The sequence below is a fragment of the Dama dama genome, chromosome 20 (assembly GCF_033118175.1).
Source record: "Dama dama isolate Ldn47 chromosome 20, ASM3311817v1, whole genome shotgun sequence".
NCBI lineage: Eukaryota > Metazoa > Chordata > Mammalia > Artiodactyla > Cervidae > Dama > Dama dama.
The window spans coordinates 36,348,222-36,366,226 of NC_083700.1; the positions used below are offsets into that span (position 1 = coordinate 36,348,222).

Here is an 18,005-nt window from a genome sequence, read left to right on the forward strand (position 1 = left end):
CTGGGAGCTAGGGGCTTTCCTCTGCAACTTTAAGGAGTTACCTTTTGTCATGCCTTTTATGCTGATGTGAAATAACCCAGTTGCCATTATATCTTGGTCTAGGAATTGAGTTATTTCTTAAATATAGTTCAGTTTCCTCCAATCGTGACTGATAACGTTATATCACCTATGTAATATTCATTTACCTAATGACACTCTAGGATTAAATTTAATTGGGAAAGGATGTAAAATGCAAACAAAATATAGAATTGTTTTAAATTAGCCAGTTTCTCAAGAAGATTGACCTCAGGTGGTTTATAACCTAACCTTTTTTTACCTCCTCTGGTTTCAATGGCTTGGTTAATCGAAATCTTTTTTTTTTCTAGTCATTAAATTTAAATTATAAATGAATTTCTGTATCCAGATTACAAGGCATTAATTTTGTTCTAATTTTCATGGATGCCAGACAATCCATGTCCAAATGCTGTTTATAAATCATCTCCATTGCCCGTGTTTCCTTGGTAATTGGAATAACTGGCTCTTACTCATTATTTTTCAGAGAGACTTGAATTGTTGACTCCACTGTGTCAGTGTGAGATAAGGAAAGCTTAGCGATTTCTTTTGTTTAGTGTCTTCTTATTTACTTGTAGTACCTGAAGGTCAATGACTGCTAAAGCGGGGGCGGATTAGACTAAAATATAGAAAGCAGAAAGGCATGAATTAGAAGAGATCCACAGTGGCACTATTTAATTCTACCAGTTAGAAACATGTAGGAAGATTTACCCTCATAAGACGGTAAAAATGGAACTAAAATGTCTTCCATGCTTACTGAAGTGATAATAAAGTGTTTTGCAGCTTACCAAGCCACACAGCCCTAGGCCTTGGAAAAGTCATTTTTTGCTACCATAAAATCTGGAGGTGGGTAGGTATTAAATGATTAACAAGTCCTTTTCAGTATGATAATTCTGTATTTTCTAGCCAACTTCTCATAAACTTTAATTCATACTAACTCATGATATATCATGCATAAAATTCATATTACTTATAACAAATTACTTATAACATTTACAACAATTTCAATTACATTAAACTTCAAAGTTATTGGCTTATGGATTACTTTGTTTATTTGCACATTTTTTCCTAAAGAACACATTCACTCAGTTCAATGATAAAACTAAGAGAAATGTTTTATATATATATATATATATATATAGTGTTGCTGATGCAAATGATAAAGTGTACAATTCTTTCAGAGACCTTACAAAATCTTGCATTTAAAAAACTTAAATGATAATATTGGTCTCTGAGCAGAATTTAATTCCAGACCTTGCCTTTGCAAATAAAACCACCGTAATATAAATGCTGTATTCTGATCAGTGAAGCCATTTTGGGGATATAAACTTCTGATGCCTTAGGAAGCATCACTATGAACAAAGCTAGTGGAGGTGATGGAATTCCAGTTGAGCTGTTTAAAATCTTGAAAGATGATGCTGTGAAAATGCTGCACTCAATATGCCAGCAAATTTGGAAAACTCAGCAGTGGCCACAGGACTGGAAAAGGTCAGTTTTCATTCCAATCCCAAACAAAGGCAATGCCAAAGAATGCTCAAACTACTGCACAATTGCACTCATCTCACATGTTAATAAAGTAATGCTCAAAATTCTCCAAGCCAGGCTTCAACAGTATATGAACCGTGAACTTCCAGATGTTCAAGCTGGGTTTAGAAAAGGGAGAGGAACCAAAGATCAAATTGCCAACATCTGCTGGATCATCGAAAAAGCAAGAAAGTTCCAGAAAAACATCTACTTCTGCTTTATTGACTATGCCAAAGCCCTTGACTGTGTGGATCGCAACAAACTCTTATGAAAAATTCTTCAAGAGATGGGAATACCAGACCACCTGACCTGCTTCTTGAGAAATCTGTATGCAGGTCAGGAAGCAACAGTTAGAACTGGACATGGAACAACAGACTGGTTCCAAATAGGGAAAGGAATACGTCAAGGCTGTATATTGTCACCCTGCTTATTTAACTTATATGCAGAGTACATCATGCAAAATGCCAAGCTGGATGAAACACAAGCTGGAATCAAGACTGCTGGGAGAAATATCAATAACCTCAGATATGCAGATGACACCACCCTTGTGGTAGAAAGTGAAGAAGAACTAAGAGCCTCTTAATGAAAGTGAAAGAGGAGAGTGAAAAAGTTGGCTTAAAACTCAACATTCAGAAAACTAAGATCATGGCATCTGGTCCCATCATTTCATGGCAAATAGACTGAGAAACAATGGAAACAGTGACAGACTTTATTTTGGGGGGACTCCAAAATCACTGCAGATGGTGACTGCAGCCATGAAATTAAAAGACGCTTGCTCCTCAGAAGAAAAGTTATGACCAACCTAGACAGCATATTAAAAAGCAGAGACATTCCTTTGCCAACAAAGGTCCTTCTAGTCAAAGTTATGGTTTTTCCAGTAGTCATGTATGGATGTGAGAGTTGGACCATAAAGAAAGCTGAGTACTGAAGAATTGATGTTTTTGAACTGTGGTGTTGGAGAAGACTCTTGAGAGTCCCTTGGACTACAAGAAGATCCAACCAGTCCATCCTAAAGGAAATCAGTCCTGAATATTTGTTGGAAGGACTGATGCTGAAGCTGAAACTCCAATATTTGGCCACCTGATGCAAAGAACTGACTCATTTGAAAAGACCCTGATGCTGGGAAAGATTGAAGGTGGGAGGAGAAGAGGACGACGGAGGATGAGATGGTTGGATGGCATCACCGAATCAATGGACATGAGTTTGAGTAAACTCCAGGAGTTGGTGATGGAGAGGGAAGCCTGGCATGCTGCAGTCCATGGGGTCACAAAGAGTTGGACACACTGAGTGACTGAACTGAACTGAAAACTTCTGATATTTTAGCTTTTTTTCTTTTAAGTTGGTCAGATACTACTCTTTTGCTTCAGCAAGGATGCTTATAATTTGGGCCCAAGCAAGGAAGAAAGAATGGAAGAAAAAAAAATTTAAGTTATAGCATGTGTAAAACCATATCATCTTGGGTCTAAGAAAACAAGAAGATACTTAGAAAATGCTCCTTCCCTTTGCTTCCTTTTTTGCGTATTTACATTTACCAGGTACTATTTGCTAATAGTACAATGTAGTTGACAGCACAAACTCTGGAGCCAGACACCAGTTTTACAACCTTGTCCAAGCTGATTAATCTCATTGAGCCTTGAACATCAGTGGGGAAAAGACCCATCTCTTGTTTCTTGTCTGAAGATTTTAAGAAACTATATAAAACTATACATATACTATATAACTATATAAAACTATATATAGTATATAAAACTATGAAGCACATGTGATCATGGTAGCTCTCATGATTAGTCACAGGTACTAAGTACTTTATACCTTCTTTGCTATAGTCTGTGAAATGGTTTATTATCCCCATTTTACAGATGTGAAAGGTGAAGAATCTCCATTTGCTTTATCCAGTACTTGAACCAAACCATGCTGCTTTATGAAGATGGTCTTTGTTATCTTTGTCTGTTCCCAGCCTGTCTGCTCTACTTAAAATAATCCTTTTGTCCTTCCTGACTTTTGAAATTACCCTTTTATTCAATTTAAGCCAAGCTACCTCCCCTCATGAACTCTTCCCTCTTCCTCTCTGGATTCTGAAAAGGAAGCTCGCTTTCCTTCTTGCCTCCAAACTCCCATAACCCTTCTCTTTCCTTCCATGGTGAGTATGCCTAGGAACCTTATCTTCATAATCTCTGTGATCCCTGGAACACCCCACACCATGCATCCCACAACTCATCCGAGTTTTCATAAATAATAAATCAATCATTGATGATTCTCTTTCTCTTCTTTCAGGTGATCTTTGACTCGATTGTTTTGTTTGGGGGACTTTGAACATAAGCACTGAATGGAAGGGCTGAGTTAATGACAGTGTAATTTTTTTTTTTTAAAGAAATGAGTTGCTTTTATACAGTTTAAAACAATTGTGCTGTAGAAGAAGCACTGAATAATTCGGTTAAAAATTATTTTGCTTTTATTTTCATTTCACGTTTTTCTAAGAAACATAACTGGTACTCATCTAGTGATAATATCCATTTTCCATTATGAATTAACCATTATTAATTTTCTGTTTAAAGTAGAGGGATTACGATTTCTGCAGAATCTGTGAAACTGACATCACAAAAGAAATATTCTGAGATTGTAGATGATGAGATGAAAGATGGTGGTGATGAAAGATGATGAGATGAAAGATGAGATGAAAGATGGTGGGTAGTTATGATATTAGGCTTGGATGTATTTAAGGCAAATTAGGTATAAGAGGAAATTGGAAAGAACTACATTCTTGACTTCTGTGAGTACCAGGTGACATTCAGAGCTGAGAGAAGGTCACTAACACTCCTTGTAAGCCAGAAACAATGTCAAGTAAGCACTATTTGTGGTTTAACAACTTTGGTTTACAGTGGAAAAGCATATTTAGGATCAAGTTTGTTTTTCTGCTATGTTGAAAGAAAATGCAGGAAACTATAGATTACTATATATTCATAAAACAGCTCTTGCATCCCTAAACAAAAATAAAGTATTTCATAAGTAAGAACAAGAATTTCTGTTCTGAGTTTGAGGTTTATTATGGCTTCTTTATACTTACTACATCCGACTGAAGGCTGACAGGATACTGAGTAACAATGCGGGGTAACTCACTTTATAAACGGTCTGGGTAACAAGGACAGTTACTAGTTGGGTGTCTTCTACATCCAGGAAGCAGGGACAGGTTACCATTTACTTGTTGTAACATGTTGTTTAGTCACTAAGTCGTGTCCAACTCTTTGCGACCCCATGGACTATAGCCTGCCAGGCTCCTCTGTCCATGGGATTTTCCAGGCAAGAATCTTGGAAGGGGTTGCTATTTCCTTCTCCAAGGGATCTTCCTGACCCAGGGAAGACTATGGCAGGCTAGAGTTGAACCTGCATCTCCTCTTTGGCTGACACATTCCTTACCACTGAGGCACCAGGGGGGCTTATGGAAAATTTAGCATTAAATTGATTATCCCTTCATTGTAAATAATTATGTGTCAAGGAGTTGGTGTGTTTGATTCTTTTTTCCTAAAGGAACTTGTGGAGTACTACAAGCATCATTCTCTTAAAGAAGGATTCAGAACCTTGGATACAACTCTGCAGTTTCCATACAAGGAACCAGAACATTCAACTGGACAGAGGGGTAACAGAGCAGGCATCAGCTGTGAGTATTGTAATTTAGAATACTATTTGCTGACACCTAAGGATTGAAGCATGATAACATTAAACATCTTCATTCCAAATTTTGAAACAGAGCCAATTTATACGCTGATGATTTTAACAAGGAATTTTTTTTCCAGAGCAAAGTAGAATCAGATGGACCAGCAGGTTTATGAACATGCCTAGATTTAGTTCTTTGTGCCAAATTAAAAATGATGTTTGTGTCAAATCCATCAGAAATGAAGGGTATGTTAATATGTAAGTTTTGTACTTTTCCATGACTTTTATATCAGCCAAACTTTTTTTTAACTGACACATGTTTATGGTCACAATCCTGTTTGATTAACAGGATTTAAGCAAGACTGGTGCACAGTTCTCTCATTTAACCTCACACCCCAAGTCTGCTTGTTGATTCCATTTCAATGATTATTTTTGGAACTTTGAAGTAACTAAAAGCATGTTTCCTCTGATTTCAATATTTAAAGGTATACATTAGGCACTTTTGGAATGAGCACTGTGCCACACATAATCACAGAGATTAGCATACAAACCAAAAGCATGTTATAATTTTTAAATTTAATTGAAGGAAAATTGCTCTAATGGTGTTGTGTCAGTTTCTGCCACACAACAATGCTAATCAGCCATAATTATACATATGTCCCCTATTATAATTTGAATGTGAGTTCAAGTCAAAAACTTTTCTCATCATCATTTAATGTCATATAATCTTCCTGTTAGTAGATATAGTGTATAAAGAGAACACTGTGATGAAAAAATGCTGTGAATAAACTGATTTCATTCCCTTATTTTAATAGCATTTAAAAATTATTAATAAAATGTTTTAGAGAAAAAGGAACACAATTTTATTGCCCTCAGAATGTTTAGCCTAATCAAAAGGAGAATATCTAGAGTGAAAAAGAATTTGCGTCAGGTAATATAATTTTACCTTTTTTCCCCTAAAAGCAGAAACTGAAAGGGAAACAAATAATGCTCAGGGCACTAACACCACCAGTAAAATTTCATAGCACTTCCATAAAGTAAATATACAAGTAATTTGTCACATCAGCTGACAGGTTTTTTAATTTGAATAACTTAATAGCTGTTCTCTTCACAGCGATCAGTGATAAATGAACAGGCTTGTCCAATGAGAGTAGTCAGAGCACACTTTTTTGTTGAAACTGGAAACACATTAAACTTTATGTTTCTATGCTTTTAGCCCTCTGTTACCCAATTATCTTAAACACTTATATAGGCCATAATTTTTGCTAATTCAAAAGTGGAACTTTCCCTCAAAAAACAAACTTTCTACAAAATCCCTTACAAATTTACCAAGGTTGTTACATTTCCCCTACATGGAAAGTATAATTTTCAGTTCTTTTAGTGTGCCTTCCCAGTAGCAGAAGATGATAAAAGTTGCCAAGGAGGTGAGCTACACTACAGATCCTGTTTGAGTTGCTCACTTAGTTTTAGAACGTCCAGGTGAGCGGGGCTGGCAGTCAGAGAAAGGACTGGCACTTGCTGTGCTTCACACGTGTAGATGCTCAGAGAATATTGTTGAACAGCAAATGAAGTTGCCTAGTTTAAATTTTTGTTCAGTGTTTAACCAAATATGTAATGCTCAAACTTGTTCAGTCACTAGGGATGGAGATACAGACTCTTCTTTTCTTTTAAAGCATACCCAACTGCATGATTTTGAGCATCCATGCCAGCCACAGGAAGATTTTGAGAGTCGTGAATTCAAACACTGTAAGCCCCATCTTTTTAAGACTCTGGCACGCCATGATATAAGAACCCTTTTATAATTGAGAAGTAAAAGAAAATCATTCATTTAAAATTTAATCTTTGTTATAGCCAGCCTTTGTTCACCTATTATTCAGTTATTCATTCCTTCAACATATAATAATTACCTAACACAGACAAGGCAGTGTTCTAGGTATGGGGAATAGTAGTTGAGAATACAAAGTCCCTGACTTTATGGAGCTTATACTTTAATGAGGAGGCTCTGACAAGTCTGGTTAGGACTCTGTTTCTATATAGGATGAGCAGCAAAGATCTCACTCCCAAAGTGACCAGAAAGAGGTGAGGGTGTGAGTTGATGCATCAATCAGCAATAATTTCTTGATGGTCTCCAAGATCTTACACTCCAGGATTATTCAGTTGTTACCATAGAGCAGGAGTATAATCTTAGATTTATATTACCCCAGTGTTTTATTTGCTTGATGCTAACTTTGTATGGAATGAGAACACTAAGATCATTCTGAGGATTAAATAAGGTGCTGTGCATAAAGCGCTGAGCAGAGTGCCGATAACATGGTAAGCACACAGCAGAAGTCAGCTGAGCTGCTACCGATTTACCACTTCTACCATGGCTGCTGCTAGTCCTACTAGTACTAGCCCCTCCTCTTCTAATGCAGCAAACATTTTCTGTATTTCTAATAGTTGAATTACTAGTTTTAACTCATAGCAACTTACATCTTTGTTTTATGATTTTTTAAAATATCCCTTGCTCATTTGATGCCAAGTCCTGACTAAAGGTTGACTCTTAATTAAAGCATTGCTTCTGTTTTTATGCATGTGCCTCTCAAGAAGTGGTAAAGAGGAAACTCTACATACTCTGTATAGAAGGTTTGTGTAGGATGTCTTTAGAGTCATTACCTCTGGTTCTTAGCTTTGGGTGTACTGCTAAATATCATCTCAGAATAATTTTTATGAAGAAGCAGTAAATACTGAGGGACATTGGCTTGGACAAGGCATGGTGTCTCCATTCCTTCTGAGTAATGGAGAAAGCAGAGCAGACAAGCCAAAGACAAGAACCACCTGTGTTCTGGGTAAGATTGGAGTTCCAGCTACCGATGCCTGCTATTTATTATTATTTTTCTCTTAAATACATAGTCAGCTCGGAAAAGAAAGACCCAGGGCACTGTAGAAGAGGCTGCTTGCTTGTGTATTAGTCTAGGTTAGAATGCATGCGTGTGTGCTAAGATGCTTCAGTCATACCTGACTCTTCGCAACCCTATGGACTATAGCCCTCCAGGCTCCTCTGTCCATGGGATTTTTCAGGCAAGAATACTGGAGTGGGTTGCCATGCCCTCCTCTAGGGGATCTTCCCAACCCAGGGATCAAACTCATGTCTCTTATTTCTCCTACATTGGCAGCCAGGTTCTTTATCTTAGAGCCCCTAGGTTAGAATGTTCTTAGGCAAATTAAAAGCTATTCTCAAATGTGTAAAACATGGTAAGATTATGACAGGCCTATCTCATGTAATTTCAAAATAAACATACATAAAGATACTACTTAGAATTAAAAAGATATCCAGAGTATTGAACAAGAAGCATATAGCATTTCTAGGTGAGGAGCCCATTGTAGGCAATGCTCTGTCCGAGGACTGTGAGACTGTTTTTGCCTTTGCAATGACTCGAGTGTTTCCGCTAGAGATGGAGAGAGGAAGGAGGAGAACAGAGAGAACGCAGGCACAGCAGTGAGCTCTTGTGCTTCCCTAGAGACTGCCGTGGCCCGGTGGAAGATGTTCTGCCCTATCCTGTGGATCTCTGTAAGAATCTCATTACTTTTCAAAAATGGTCACAGAAAAACTGCCTTAGACTGCTGCAGGTGTAGCCTTAGGGCTTGTATATTTGAAGGGCACCGAGTTGACTTTTGCCTTTCCTGCTCTACAGTGAGCACTTAATTATTTTCAGGGCTGCTACTGAGTAAGCTGTCTGACCTTAGGCAACTCACTTAGCCTGTCTGGGCCCCAGCTTTCTTGTCTGATGAATAAGGAATGAGATTAGATATTTTATTATGTTCTTTCAAAAGCAGCTCCTGTTTCTTTCTTTGTACACGTGAGAAAAGGAGGTAAGGTAGAATGGTAATGAATCATTATACTTGGGAAAGTTGCACAACTAGCTATTTCATAACTTATTAATAGACCTTAGGTATTTTCTCAAGTAAACGGAAAATCAGTTGGGCCACAGAGTTGGTTAATGTTTAAAAAAAATTGTTGGTTACCATTATATTTACATGATCTCAAAATTTCTCATCACAAGAACTTGTCAATTACAAAAGGGACAGTAGAAAAACCATAAAAGTGATCAAAATTAGCATCACCAATGATGGGACAACTTGATATCATGTACCTCCTAATGTGATGCTCTGAGAAGGCTGCAACACCACTTTGGTGGTATTCCTGCCCCCCAGGGTCCACGGTTGGAATCTAATCATGAGGAAATATCAGACAAACCCAAATTCAATGACGTTCTACAAAATAATTGGCCTCTACTCTTCAAAAATATTGGTGTCATGAAAGACAGAGAAAGAGTGCAGAATTGTTCTAGATTGAAGGAGACTAACGAAACATGACAGCTAGACACAACAGGTTGAATCTTGTACCTGGAATTATTTTCCTTTTTTTTTCTTTTTTACTATAAAGGACACATATGGGACAATTAACACATTTTGAATGTTTCTAGATTAGTAATTTTTTGTTTTTGATAAGTGTACTGTTAATGTGTAAGAGAAGAAAATCCCTTTGATTTTAGGAAGGACAGGCTGAAATGGTCTTCCCCAGTGACTCAGCAGGTAAAGAATTCACCTGCCAATGCAGGAGACTCAAGAGACATGGATTCAATCCCTGAGTTCGGAAGATCCCCCGGAGAAGGAAATGGCAACCAACTCCAGTATTCTTGCCTGGGAAATCCCATGGACAGAGTCAGACTAAAAGAGTCTGACAGGACTTAGCAATTAAACAACAGTGAAATATTTAGAGATAAAAGGCATTACGTCTGGAACATATTATAAAATAGTTCAGGACAACTAAAGAGCTTGATAAAACAAATGTAAAATATTAACATCTGAGGAGTTTGAGTGAAAAAAATATTAGAATTCTTTGTACTATTCTTCCCGTTTTTACGTCTGAGTTATTTCAGAAGTAATAAAATTTAGAGATGGTGCCTTTAGCTGAAGAGAACTAAGAATTGGAGGAAAATGTCAGCATTCTCCTCTTCTGCCTGCTCCAGGAGCAGGGGGAGTTTGGTGCACTGATTTTAGGATGTGTAGAGTACTGAGTACATTGTACTTAAAACCATCTCTTCTTTACCTGTGACCATATTGTATTTACTTATTCATTCATTTGTTCTTTTAGTCAACAAATATTTATTCAACACTATGTGCCAAGTTCTGTTCTGGATGCTAAATATAACAGTGAATAAGATGGACAGTGCTGCTGCTAAGTCGCTTCAGTCGTGTCTGACTCTGTGCAACACCATGGACTATAGCCCCGCCTGGCTCCTGTGTCCTTGAGATTCTCCAGGCAAGAATACTGGAGTGGGTTGCCATGCCCTCCCTCCAGGGGATCTTCCTGACCCAGGGATTGAACCTATGTCTCTTTAAGTCTCCTGCATTGGCAAATGGGTTCTTTACCATTAGTGCCACTGAACAAACGTAAAACAAATAACTTCGTGTGTGTGTGTCAGTGGCTCAGTTGTTACTCAGTTACTCTCTGAGACACCATTAACTAGCCTGCCAGGCTCCTCTGCCCATGAAATTCTGCAGGCAAGAATACTGGAGTGGGTTGCCATTCTCTTCTCCAAGGGATCTTCCCTACCAAGGGATCAAACCCCAGTCTGCCTGCGGCAGATCCTTCACCATCTGAGCCACCAAATTCTCCTAAGTCTTGTGCAAGAAGACCTGTTTAACCTGGAAGGTCAGGAAAGGACATTTTGAAGAAGTGGCATCTAGGTGAAACTTACAAGATCTACAGACAGTTGGCAGGGTGTGGGTTAGTGAAGGGTAGGGAAACACCAGAGTGAAGAAGCGGTTTGTGTGAAGGACATTAACAGGAAATAACTTGACACATTTAAAGAATTAGAAGGGGACAAAATGTTTAGAACATAGTGAGTGGATTCTAATATGTACAATGGAAATGTAATGGAGCATTATAAGCAGAAAATGATATGAACTAATTTACATTGTTTTGAAAGATCACTGCCTACTCTGTGAGAATGGCTTGGAGAGAGGCATGGACACAAGAAAGGAGTGAGGAAAATTCCGCAGATGTCCAGGGGAGGGATGATGGAGGTTTGGACACAAGTTGAATAAAGACAGTAGAGCAAGACGATGGGCTGATTTAGATGTAATCTGGAGATTGAATTGACTGGATAAAGGAATTGAGGTAGAAATAGTACATGTATGACATACAAGTATCTGCCTTAGATGACCCAAATGGTGAAACAATGGCCTGATCAAGAAACAAACGGGACATAACACATACAAAGGAGAAGGTAATATATTCAGTTTTGCACAGATTTTTAGTATCTGTGCATACTCAGTGGTTCAGTAGGCAGCTGATACTAAGAAGAGTGGTTGGGGTTGAAGATAAGAGTTTTATGAATCATTCATACTTCATTTCACAGCTTCCAAAGAATATATATTAATAGTATTGTTTTTATATAGGTTTAGCAATATCTTCAAGTGTATTGCTCCCCGAAGCCTTGGAAACCAGGCTTCTTTGCTTCTTATTCTCAAATTGTACTTTGCACAGCACCTCTCATAAAACACCTGTTTAGGAAGGGCTAAATGAGTGAAGTAACAGCCTAAGGTCTTTGGGAAACATACCAGGTATTAAAGCACTATGTTATTTGAAGAAACAGGGAAAGATGAGTGGGTTTGAAAACAAATATAGAACAGCTTGATCGTTTTGAAGCTATGACAAATCTTATAGCAATTCTTCAAAAATTGACAAAGGCTTCCTGGGTCTTTGGGACTGTCCAAGTGACCTTGCAGGAAAAAGTAAAAGCCAGAGCCAAGCCTGTTTCTTCCTAGTGCAGTTGCTTTCCTTTCACGCAGGTACCTCTGTGATTCTATTGGCCATCTGAGAAGGTATTTAAACTTCATCTTAGCCAGTGTTTTAGAAACTTGGAGAATTTGTATCATTCATATTTATTTAACTCACTGTAACATAACTTGCTTATTCCTAAAATTCTTTAAATATCCTGATAATATCTTAGCCTATTTATTAGCTTTGTCACAGTGTTAGTAGTGGATAATATTTATCTCCTTTATACAAACTCCTCAAACATCCACTGAGTTTTTAACTTCTTGCCCTTGTAGTTCAACATACCCATATTTATCCACTCATATTCTGATCTCCTAATTTTATCCTCAGTCTTTCATCTTCTTTTTCCCTGGTCATTTGGGATGTGACTTTGATTTAATCTAATTTTATGCTGGTAATTTAAATATTTGTTTTAATCTCATAAAATAGCTTCCTGAACTGCCATAAAAATTATCTTAAATTGAGGGTATTAATATCAACAGAAATTTACTCTTATTGTTTTGGAGGCCACAAGTCTGAAATCAAAATGTTGGCAGGGTTGGTTCCTGCTGGAGTCTCTGAGGGACAATTCACTGCATGCCTCCCTTCTAGTTTCTGGATGGCTGCTGGCAGTCCTTGGTGTCCCTTGGCTTATAGACATCACTCCCAATCTCTGTCTTGTCTTCACATCACTTTTTCCTCTGTGTGTCATCTCCCTTTCTCTTCTTTTATATAAAAACTTATTTCATTTACAGCTCATCCTAACACAGGATGATTTCATCTTGAGATCCTTAACTTACATCTGCAAAAATCTATTTTCCAAATAAGATCACATTCACAGGTTTTAGGTGGACATAACTTTTGCAGGGATTGAGGGCAGTGGAGGGATGAGGGATGGGTGGGGGGTGAGGCACCCTTCAACTCACTATAATCTCACAGTACTAATTTTAAATCTTTCTCCAAATTTTTCCATCCTTTTCTTTTTTTGTTGGAGTTATCATAAGACTGTGCATTGTTAGGGTAGACAGGTAGTCAATGGATAGGGAATTAGAAGGGAAACATTACTTTAACACAGCAAAGTGTATTCAATGGCTTGTAACTTTCCTCCAATGAAATGCATGGTCTTCCTGAGAGAGGGTACTTCTAGCCAATGAAAGTTTCCCCAATAACCTACATGAGTGATTGTCTGAAATATTATAAAATATTCTTGATACAGAATAACAACTTAGTAATTATGTTATTTAATAATTTAATTTTTAACAATACTATGTTATTCAAACACCTTTCACATATATTAATGTCTCCAACCTAGTGTTTCATGAACTGCCAGCCCCATGAGAAGCATCCAGGGAAGGTTTCATTGGTTAAATAAATGTACCAGAAGTGCTGCTTATATGATATAGCAAAGTGACAAATTTCCCTAGTTTATCTCATCCTGCAACTCTGTCTCATAGTGTCTCAACATATGTAATGTTTGCATTATGTGCTTTAAGAGAGTTAAACATGTGATGTACTTAGAACAATGTCTGGCACATGGGAAGTGCAAAATACACACTTTTTTCCTGGGCTAAGGTGGTTCTAACATATTGCTGACATTTTTTATATTCTTTTCCTTAGGATGTCTATCACATCCACAGAATTTACTGTTCTTGGGGCAACTGATCAACTACAGCAGCACATCTTCATTATTAGGTCATGTTGGGCTTCCCTTTTTTATTGACTTATATCAGGAGCTTTACTAGCTACTGTAAGGCATTTTTATCCTGAACCTGATAGCTTTAACAGTTAGTAGCCAGGACCCAGGGTCACTTCAGAAATCTATAGCTTACAGACTGAAATTCTACAGATACAAGTAACCTCACTCAATGCTATCTTTTTTCATGTTTCACAGCTCAAAAAGCAGTCTATATGTTTTAACATGTCTCATTTTGTATACTGTTCTTTCTATAAGCCTTATTTTCTAAAGTTAAAACTGCTCTCAGTATGTGTAATGCTCCCTAACTGACTGTGGTATCCTCATGTGGCAGCCTGACCCAAGGCTTTGGTTTTTCTAGTCTCTCTCTCCTCTAAAGCAAACGTAAACTGAGAAGAATTTTTTTTTTTCCCCCCTCGCTAAAATTTGTACTAGGCTCCTAGCTTTGAGAACAATGCTGAGAGCTCTTTCTTGCCTCATATATACCACCAGTGTCCAGCTTTCTTTCCCTGCTGAATTCCAGATCCACATAAGGGACCAGGTATTAACTCTGCAAATCTCACCTTTCCTAATAGCATGAGAAGTTGAATACAAACTTGGTCAAGGTTTCGTTTTATTCACAGCTTTAAGAAATCAGTATTTTAAGAATCCACTTGCACCAGACACTCTACCACACATACCCCTTGGGTGTTACATGCTAGCTTAACAGCTGAACAACAGACAGGAATGCAGGGGGATTCCAGGATTGAGGCTTCTCAGACTTCACATCATCCCTGGTAGAGGCTTTTTAAAGCAAATATCTTTTGTGACATTTCTGAGAGGTCATCTTCAGGTTTCACTTATACTCAGGTGACTTTATGTCCACAACTACACAAAGCACCTAATTAGTTTTGAAAAAAATTTTTTAAATGCTTATTTTGTTCCAGAAACTTGATTTATTATAGCTATTTACCATCATTAGTTATCTCTTTGACTCTTGAAACCCTATGGACTTTAGCCCTCCAGGCTCCTCTGTCCATGGAATTCTCCAGGCAAGAATACTGGAGTGGGTTGTCATGCCCTCCTCCAGAGCCCTCCTTCCTGACCCAGAGATCGAACTTGTGTCTCCTGCATTAGCACATGTATTCTTTACCACTAGTGCCACCTGGGAAACCTGCCTCTTCAAAGCTACTCAAAGTTAAATATACTATATACACACTCTACCATGGAAACCTTTCATATGATGTGTTTTGTTCCCTTCCTTGCTGTATTTCTTTTTCAATAAACTACTCAGATTTATCAATCCCTTGTCATATATTTGGTTGCCAAATCTGTCACCATCCTGGCCACCCTGCTATGAACACACTCAAATTTTTAAGAGTTGAGCACAAGCATCTCAGGATTGGCTAACTTGCTCATTCAAATCTTTTCCTATTCAGAGCTCTGTCTTTCTATCCAAAGCTCCATCTTCCCCAGTTAATTTTCCCTCTTTTTCTTCATCGTTCTTCCTTATAGGGAAGTTCTCCAAGAACTTCTTTCCTCATCTCTTCTTTAGTCATTACAGTCTCACCAATAATCCCCACAGGTCCCCACATTCATTCATTCGACAGATCTTAACACATAAATATGGAATCTAGAAAAACGGTACTGATGAACCAATTTGCAGGACAGGAATAGACACAGACATAGAGGACAGACTTGTGGACGTAGCATGGGAAGAAGAGGGTGGGACAAATTTGAGAGATTAGCCCTGACATACATACACTATCACATGTAAAATAGATAGCTGGTAGAAAGCTGCTGTAGAGCAAGGGGACTCAGCCTGGTGCTCTGTGACACCAGGGGTGGTGGTAACACTAGAGGGGTGGGACGTGGGGGTGGGGTGGGCGGAAGACTTGCGAGAGAGGGGACATCTGTATACTTAACAGCTGATTCATGTTGTTGCATGGCAGAAACCAGCACACCGTTTTAAGCAATTATCCTCCAATTAAAAATAAGTTTAAAAAAATAGATATTTATTGAGGGCCTACTGCAGGATAAGCATTGTTCAAATTACTGGGGATACACAGCAGTGGGGAAAAAAAAAAAAAAAGACAAGTCTGTGCCTTTCTGGAACTCACATGGTAGTGGGGACAGTGGATAATAGATAAAAATAAATTATATAGTGTCCTAGAAGAAAGACCAAAAAGGCAAAATGGCTGTCTGAAGAGGCCTTAGAAATAGCTGTGAAAAGAAGAGAAGCAAAAGGCAAAGGAGAACAGGAAAGATATACCCATCTCAATGCAGAGTTTCAAAGAATAGCAAGGACAGATAAGAAAGCATTCCTAAGTGATCAGTGCAAAGAAATAGAGGAAAACAATAGAATGGGAAAGACTAGAGATCTCTTCAAGAAAATTAGAGATACCAAGGGAACATTTCATGCAAAGATGGGCACAATAAAGGACAGAAATGGTAGGGACCTAACAGAAGCAGAAGATATTAGGAAGAGGTGGCAAGAATACACAAAAGAACTATACAAAAAAGATCTTCATGACCCAGATAACCATGATGGTGTGATCACTGACCTAGGGCCAGACATCCTGGAATGTGAAGTCAAGTGGGCCTTAGGAAGCGAACAAAGCTAGTGGAGGTGATGGAATTCCAGTTGTGCTATTTCAAATCCTAAATGATGATGCTGTGAAAGTGCTGCACTCAATATGTCAGCAAATTTGGAAAACTCAGCAGTGGCCACAGGACTGGAAAAGGTCAGTTTTCATTCCAATCCCAAAGAAAGGCAATGCCAAAGAATGCTCAAACTATCGCACAATTGCACTCATCTCACACGCTAGCAAAGTAATGCCCCACATTCTCCAATATAAACCTCAACAGTGCGTGAACCAAGAACTTCCACATGTTCAAGCTGGATTTAGAAAAGGCAGGGGAGCCCGAGATCAAATTCCCAACATCTGTTGGATCATAGAAAAAGCCAGAGAATTCCAGAAAAACATCTACTTCTGCTTTATTGACTACACCAAAGCCTTTGACTGTGGATCACCATAAACTGTGGAAAATTGTGAAAAAGATGGGAATACCAGACCACCTGACCTGCCTCTTGAGAAATCTGTATGCAGGTCAAGAAGCAACAGTTAGAACAGGACATGGAACAACAGACTGGTTCCAAATTGGGAAAGGAGTATGTCAAGGCTGTATATTATCACCCTGCTTATCTAACTTATATGCAGAGGACATCATGCTGGGCTGGATGAACTGCAAGCTGGAATCAGGACTGCCGGGAGAAATATCAATAACCTTAGGTATGCACATGACACTATGCTTATGGCAGAAAGCAAAGAGGAACTAAAGAGCCTCTTGATGAAAATGAAAAAGGAGAGAGAAAAAGCTGGCTTAAAACTCAACTTTCAAAAAACAAAGATCATGGCATACAGTCTCATCACTTCTGGCAAATAGATGGGGAAACAATGCTAATAGTTATAGACTTGATTTTCATGGGCTCCAAAATCACTGCAGATGGAGACTGCAGCCATGAAATTAAAAGATGCTTGCTTCTTGGAAGAAAAGCTGTGATAAACCTAGATAGCACATTAAAAAGCAGAGACATCACTTGCCGACAAAGTGTCTGTCTAGTCAAAGCTATGGTTTTTCCAGTACTCGTGTATGGATGCGGAAAAGGCAATGGCAACCCACTCCAGTACTCTTACCTGGAAAACCCCATGGATGGAGGAGCCTGGTAGGCTGCAGTCCATGGGGTCAACTAGGAGTCGGACACGACTGAGCGACTTCACTTTCACTTTTCACTTTCATGCATTGGAGAAGGAAATGGCAACCCACTCTAGTATTCTTGCCTGGAGAATCCCAGGGATGGGGGAGCCTGGTGGGCTGCTGTCTATGGGGTCGCACAGAGTCAGACACGACTGAAGTGATTTAGCAGCAGCAGCAGCATGTATGGATGTGAGAGTTGGACTATAAAGAAAGCTGAGCACTGCAGAATTGATGCTTTTGAACTGTGGTGTTGGAGAAGACTTTTGAGAGTCCCTTGGACTGCAAGGAGATCAAACCAGTCAATCCTAAAAAGAAATCAGTCCTGAATATTCATTGGAAGGACTGATGTTGAAGCTGAAGTTCCAATACTTTGGCCACCTGATGCGAAGAACTGACTCATTGGAAAGGACCCTGATGCTGGGAAAGGTTGAAGGCAGGAGGAGAAGGGGATGACAGAGGATGAGATGGTTGGATGGCATCACCAACTTGATGGGCATGAGTTTGAGCAAGCTCCAGGAGTTGGTGATGGACAGGGAAGCC

The 18,005-nt window shown here is 38.7% G+C and overlaps 1 protein-coding gene across 2 annotated transcripts in view; it reads left to right on the forward strand.

Annotated features, from left to right (window-relative positions):
* Positions 1-18,005, forward strand: part of VAV3 (vav guanine nucleotide exchange factor 3) — a 414,579-nt gene that overhangs the window by 385,060 nt on the left and 11,514 nt on the right. For both annotated transcript variants that reach the window (XM_061121261.1, XM_061121262.1), the window contains exon 25: positions 5,101-5,230. In XM_061121261.1, coding sequence (XP_060977244.1) covers positions 5,101-5,230 — 130 coding nt within the window. The remainder of the gene's footprint in view (positions 1-5,100; positions 5,231-18,005) is intronic.